This window comes from Cyprinodon tularosa, unplaced genomic scaffold, assembly GCF_016077235.1.
Source record: "Cyprinodon tularosa strain WSP-4 unplaced genomic scaffold, ASM1607723v1 ctg747, whole genome shotgun sequence".
In the NCBI taxonomy this organism is placed as follows: Eukaryota; Metazoa; Chordata; class Actinopteri; order Cyprinodontiformes; family Cyprinodontidae; genus Cyprinodon; species Cyprinodon tularosa.
The window spans coordinates 343,461-350,335 of NW_024039504.1; the positions used below are offsets into that span (position 1 = coordinate 343,461).

A 6,875-nucleotide genomic window follows, 5' to 3' on the forward strand; every position below is an offset into this window, starting at 1 on the left:
ATCAGAATCCGCCGGACGTCGCTGAGCAAATGTAGTCCTGGTCCGGATGGAAAACTTGCACTCATAGGCGTGTCTCTTTGCCATTTTCAGGGTTATGACAACAATGTTCCGCATAAAGCACATACCTGTTCTTTTATACACAATCCACGCCCACACTTCCCCCTTTAACGTTCTCATGGTGGTCTCAACAATGTCCGCAGTAACACATAGGGCGCGCCGCACATTTTGAGGGGAAAAAAAGACGTTTATATGCGGCTTATAGTTGTGAAAATATGGTAGTTATTTTTCATTTTTGTGTACAACTACACAAATTGTGTTGTACAAGTTGTTCATCAAAAACCTCTAACATTCTCACTTTTTGTATAAATGTTATATTATTCCAATCTTATTGTAGTACGTAGTGTTCGACTTATCTAATTCAATTGGAGAGGGATCCCATTCCCCCCTGTGATGCTTCCGTCACATCTGGTCCTCTCCGTCGTCCATCTGCTGGTCGCTCCTTGGAGTTGCATTCTTTCGACGTGTAGCTAGAGTTCGCTGGTCCTCTTGTCCTTTCATTACTCTCTGGTGTACTTCCCTTATTATTTGAGTTCAGTCAGTCTGCTCCTTGGTTGTCCTGGTCCCCTGGGCCTCGCATATCGTTCATGTGTCCATGGCTTATGCGGATCCAGAGTGAGGGCAGTCCTTGTCCCAGTGTCCTTAAATCTCACTATCAGATGTAATCCTGAGAGGAAAGAAAAAAACTGACCAGTATCTTGAAACTAAATCTAGAGATGTTACACATCCTGTTTTTCATGAGTCCAGTTTCTGTAATTAATGTTCCAATTAAAATAAGATAACTTTTGATTGTTGCAGAAATGTCCCATTGTCTCTTGGTGTATCTTCTCTCTTATCTGAAATTACTAATATTTACAAATATCCTCCAATAATCTGTAAAACTCAAATCTAAGAGAATTAACCTTTCTGATAATAATAAAATAAATCATGTAACACGATTGTAGGACTTCAGATTGGACCTCAGGCCAAAACAACAAACAAAAAGTCTATCTTTTGTTAAATCACCTTACCTGTTAAAAGAAAGATGAAATAAATTACAATCATCTTACCTTCCTAAGATAACAAAAACAGGAGAAAACTTTACTCAAAGAAAATGGCAGTCCAACCCTACTGTGCAATCGGTGTTTCTGTCATGATTGGTACTCAGAAGTGACCCAATAATACAGAACACCACGAGGCAGAAGCAGGAGTAAAAGTTTAACAGAGTTTATTGAAAACAAGTACAATGAACTTGGTTCTGGTTCTGGTCCTGGGAACGGGTTCACTGGAGTCTGTGTGGAAGACAGTTTAGTTAGCGGGGCACTTAGAGATCTGTCTGAAGATTGTTTCTGACTTGTACCTTGAGGGTCCTTGAATAAGGCTTGGAGAGGAAGGTAGTTGGAACTGGAGAGAGTTTGGTTCGCAGAGTCCGCTAGCTGCTTCAGCGTCTTACTTCTAGTGAGGGAGCTGACCTTGGATTTGAGTTTCCAGCTCTTGGTCCAGAGCTGCATGAGAGTCCAGAGAGAGAGTCTTCAGGTTTGGCTCAGAGGGCAGGCTCGGCAGGTTAAGCTCTTCCAGAGCTTCACAGGAGAAAAACAGGTTTCCTGGAAAAACAGAGACAAGGTTAGAATCCAGTCTGGATTCAAAAATCAACAAAGGTTCTCAGAGATACTAGGCTTAGGCGCTAACCAACTGGATCAACACTGCGGCGTTGAGGCAAGGTCTGAAGACAGCTTAAGTAGTGGATCCTCTGGTGAAGGTAATGAGCAGCAGCTGTGCAGGAGGCTCTGCTCAGGAGGATCCACGGCAGACTCTGCTGGAGAAAGATGGAACTTCTCCAGCTTCCAACAGTGACAGCTTCAAATCGCTCCACAATTATTTCAGGAATCTTGTAATTTAAATACTTGCTAACACAGCTAAGTGTGAGATAAATACAATCAAACTTCATCACCTTTTCTATTTCTCTGTAAGGTCCTTCTCATCACAGAGTTCCTGAGTCCTTTTCCTCGAAATGCATCAATCCCCAATTATATGTTAATGACAAAAGGAAAGAAAAACATGAGTAAAATAATAATTTGAATTTACAATGCAGCCGTTAAACAGGTTCCTCTTACATGGGAATTAGATTTTGAAAGAAAAGACAAGAAATAATATAGTCAAACCACTCTCAGCTCTCAGGTGTTCTTCTCAGGCTCCATAGCGTACCTAGGCTCAGCCATTTTGTCAAGGGGTGGAGGCATCATCTAGGGGCAATTTGGTGATCTTTGCCCTAAAACACTGAAAATATGGTTTCTTATTATCTTAGCCTTCTGTTCCAATTTTGTTAACCGGGGTTTTCATGCACAAGAATAGTAAGAAGTAGTAAAGATTTTAGCAGTATAGTAATAATGAGAATATAAGCAAAAATCCTTTTCCCTCTGGAAGCAAGTTGATGCCATCCTACAGTATTGGTAAATACAATCTGCATTCTGACTTTCTGTGCTATATAACAACATTTGTAAAGACATTCTAGATCTAGGATTTATTGGACAGTTTATGCACTTGGATCACATAATCTCACATTTACATAATATTCCTGAATTCAAATCTTAAGGTGCTTTTCCAGTTGTAAAGCCTGTTTTTATTCAGTATTTTACTGTTAGAAATGTATTAAGAACATGTGTGGCAATCTGCTGTTTAACTTTTCATTTTATTTGTATAAAGTCTATTTCTAAATGAAACTAATCCCTGATCTTGCAAACCCTGCAGAGATACATTTTTAACTATTACTTATTATACTGTTCATCCTCTTTTCAGATATTATTTGGCTCCATACAGATAGCTAGGAATGTAACCTTTTTAAGATTGTACGTTTCATCTTGGATATTCATAAACAAGTTAGTGTGTCCACTTTAACCTTAATCATTCCTGTAGTTCTCTGCCAAGCTAGAAAAAATAAAAGGTTGTCTTCCTGTGGACTTTGAATGAGTGTGTGCGGCAGTGCACAGAAGTTGTTTAATCAGACTGGAATGCGGAGTGACTGTTTCCTGTCTCCCTGAAACAATCAAGAGGTAGAGAGACGGTCAGAAAAAAAAATGTCTTCCGAAACACAAAGATATTTGAGTAAGTAATAACATACTTTATTTGTCTGGCTTTGAGCTAGAACTGTATTTAGTCTGTTTTAGCCTATAATCTGTTTTAAGTCTTTTGTCATCTGCATTTACGATTCTGATTTGTCTCTATATTAATCTTTTAGTGCAGTAAACAGTTTTCATTATACGCTTCACGTAGAATCATCTAATATAATCTAAAGCATGACTAACCTCTTCGACATTGCATTACGTAACTGCACATGCACAGGAATATTGTGTCGACATCTTACTGGAATTCACGTGTGCTGATTTGCGTCAAAGTCACTGCGACCCTCAAGAGGTGTTTACACAGACGCTCTCTGTTTTTGCCAAACCCCCTCATACAGCCTTGGAGACCATGGTGTTACTAAGACTGAAAACTGACCTTTAAGTTTGGTTGCTAAGTAAGTGTAGGGCCATGTTTAAGGATATATTCTGATTCTGATTTCTGATTCTGATATAAGACAATAAAACTGCGTCTACAGTAGCGGCTCTGGACACACACAGTTATAGCAACTGAAACACTTGTTTTATCAGGTGCCAAACCAACTGGGCCAGAATACGTACCTACATTATTTTCTAATCTAAGTTCTCCAACAAGCAAAGGAGGATTTATCCAATGGCCAGATTTGAACACACTCAGGCTCTAAAAAGCAAGAAGATTAATGCTGACGGAGGAGCAACAGGAAAGACTGGAGAAGACAGAAGGTGAATAACATTAAACTATTTATTTTAGAGCTTTAGTTTGGCTGAAAATATCAGAGAAAACATGGAAAATGATTGTAATTTATATGAAATTATATCAAAAAGCACATTTTTACAATCCAAGAGGTTTTATTGCTGCTCATTCATCAATTTAGAAGCGATTACAATAATTGAAAACATCCACAGCAGAATATAATCCATAAAATCAGTTGTATAAAATAGGTGATAGTTACTTTCAATCATAGCAGGTAAATAGAACATCTACAGAATCAAGAACAAAACTATTAGAATTAGTTCAAAGGAAAATTATACTTTCAAAAAAATCTTTAAAAAGCAGAAACTTTACACTTCTAGAGGAGAGTCAGATTTCTTTAATACATTATTAAGACAAAGGCTTTTTACCAAGTTAAAGCAGGTTCAAACTGATCTGTAAAAATAACATCATCATCATCATCATCATCATCATCAATCCTGTTTATCTTTTTAAACAAACATGTTTCATCATTTTAGGACTTTAATTTACCTGAACTACAGACTCCAGCCTCTAAACTGAGTTCTTTGATGTCCCGTAGTTTAACCCCATAATCCCAGCACCCCCTTTCAAGGTGGCTGGAGCTACTTTGCAACATTAATTAGCTTGTAGCTGACTAACTCTGAGACTGACACACACTTATATATGTCCCAAATCTTCATGTGAGACTCCTCTATAGATGATCTACTTCATTCTAATATCCATTGACCATAGCTCTAACACTGGGCCAAAAACAGTTGGAGTTTTGGTGGGCCTGGTTTCAACAACACACGTAGCAGGGCTGATTGATGCATTGCTAATGAAAGCCAACAAGACACTGAATTAGCTAAACTCTGATCATTTGCAGCTGATCTCTTAGAAAATCCTCAAAACACATCAGGAAAACTGAGCAAAGCACATCAAATGTGTCCTAGCTCAGTATAAAAGTCTGTTTCTGGAATATATAAAGCCGATAGCTTATCATTCAATTAAAAGTTTTTTAGTGTAAAAAATAAAACTCGAGTTCTTTTCTTAATAAATTCATTCAGAAAAAGATGTGCAACACCATGCCAAAGTTGCACAATATGGGTCTGCATTGATTTTTTTTTTTCTATTTAAACTTATCAATTGCTTATATCAACTGAGTACAGGATTTACTGTATAACACCTTATCTGTTCTGGTTTCTATGTATACAGAGCTGTTAATTAATGGCTTTCTCAAAACTGTCCTAAAAAAAAAAAAAAAAAAAGAACACTAACCCGTGAGTTTCTCATGTAATGAGGTGAAAGAGTTTCTAGATGGACATTTTATCACCAGTCAATCATGGTAAACACCTCTACTGTTCATTCCTGTGGCATCTAACTGCTGTGACTTATTCAAAAGGCTTCACACCTGTGTGAATTCTGATGTGTCTATAAATATTAGATTTGTCAGTGAAGCTTTTTCCACACGATAGACATTCAAAAGGCTTCTCACCTGTGTGAATTCTCATGTGAGAAGTCAAATGACTCTTTTGAGTAAATGTATTGTTACAAATGGTACATGAAAAAGGCTTCTCACCAGTGTGAATTCTGATGTGTTTATCAAGACAATATTTCTTAGTGAAGCTTTTTCCACAGCACAGACATTCAAAAGGCTTCTCACCTGTGTGAATTATCATGTGAGAAGTCAAACTACCCTTTTGATTAAATTTATTGTTACAAATGGTACAGGAAAAAGGCTTCTCACCAGTGTGAATTCTGATGTGTCTATCAAGATGAGATTTGTTACTGAAGCTTATTCCACAGGATAGACATTCAAAAGGCTTCTCATCAGTGTGAATTCTGATGTATGTATCAAGATGAGATTTCTTAGTGAAGCTTTTCCCACAGGACAGACATTTAAAAGGCTTCTCACCTGTGTGAATTCTCATGTGATAAGTCAAACTACCCTTTTGATTAAATTTATTGTTACAAATGGTACAGGAAAAAGGCTTCTCACCAGTGTGAACTTTGATGTGTCTATCAAGATTAGATTTGTTAGTGAAACTTTTTTCACAGGACAGACATCCAAAAGGCTTTTCACCTGTGTGAATTATCATGTGTTTAGTCAAACTACCTTTTTCAGCAAAATTCTTGTTACAAATGGTACAGGAAAAAGGTTTTTCACCTGTGTGAATTCTGATGTGAGTATCAAGATGAGATTTCTTAGTGAAGCTTTTTCCACAGGACAGACATTCAAAAGGCTTCTCACCTGTGTGAATTATCATATGTGTATCCAGACTAGATTTTTTTGTGAAAGATTTTTCAGAGGACAGACAATAAAACTTCTGATCTGTGTGAGTTCTCATGTGAATCATTAAATGCTCTTTTTTAAGAAAGTTTTTTCCACATGTCAAACATGGGAAAGGTTTCTCTCTTGTATCTTGAATCTTGTGCTTCAGAACAAGCTGCTCTTTCTGCTCACTTATGGGGAGCTCCATGGTTTCCTCTTTTGTCCAGGGATGTTCTGGCTTTTGATGCTCTTCTTTTATCTGCGGATGTTCCGACTCCTCTTGGTCCAAACTGGATTTCCTCTCCTGTCCCCAGAGCTGCTGGTCAGAGAAATCCTCCTCTTTTCCATCATAATCCTGCAGGCGGTCTGGAAGGACAAACACAGCAAAAAGGCGTTCTATTGGTGGTTAAATAAAGGACACCTCACATAAAAGCACCAAACTCTCTCCTTGAGGTTGAGGAGCGAGTGGATCCTATCAAGCAACCTGAAGATATGAAGTTTATTCTGGCCTAAATTTATTTCCCCACAAACAATTATTAAGGAAAGTAAAACATTTACATCCAACACCACAGTGACTGTCTGGCAAATGAGGAAGTAATGAGACACCCTAAACTCAGCAGCGCTTCCTGTACACCTCTGCCTGGAAGAGACATACCCCAGCTCAATGTGTCAGAGGTTGAGCAGGAGCTGCGATTTTAATCCCATATCATAGAGGTTTCTAGAATTTCCTTCTTTTATCTTCAGAGAAATATCCTGTCCA

The 6,875-nt window shown here is 37.9% G+C and overlaps 1 protein-coding gene across 1 annotated transcript; it reads right to left on the bottom strand.

Annotated features, from left to right (window-relative positions):
• Positions 1-4,803: 4,803 nt before the first annotated feature.
• On the bottom strand, positions 4,804-6,395 carry LOC119773146 (gastrula zinc finger protein XlCGF8.2DB-like). Its single transcript, XM_038269986.1, has 2 exons — positions 5,339-6,395; positions 4,804-5,254 (listed from the first exon to the last, which is right to left on the bottom strand). The coding sequence occupies exons 1-2, from the start codon at positions 6,321-6,323 to the stop codon at positions 5,235-5,237; spliced, it is 1,005 nt and encodes a 334-aa protein (XP_038125914.1). The 5' UTR covers positions 6,324-6,395; the 3' UTR covers positions 4,804-5,234.
• Between the last annotated feature and the right edge of the window lie 480 nt (positions 6,396-6,875).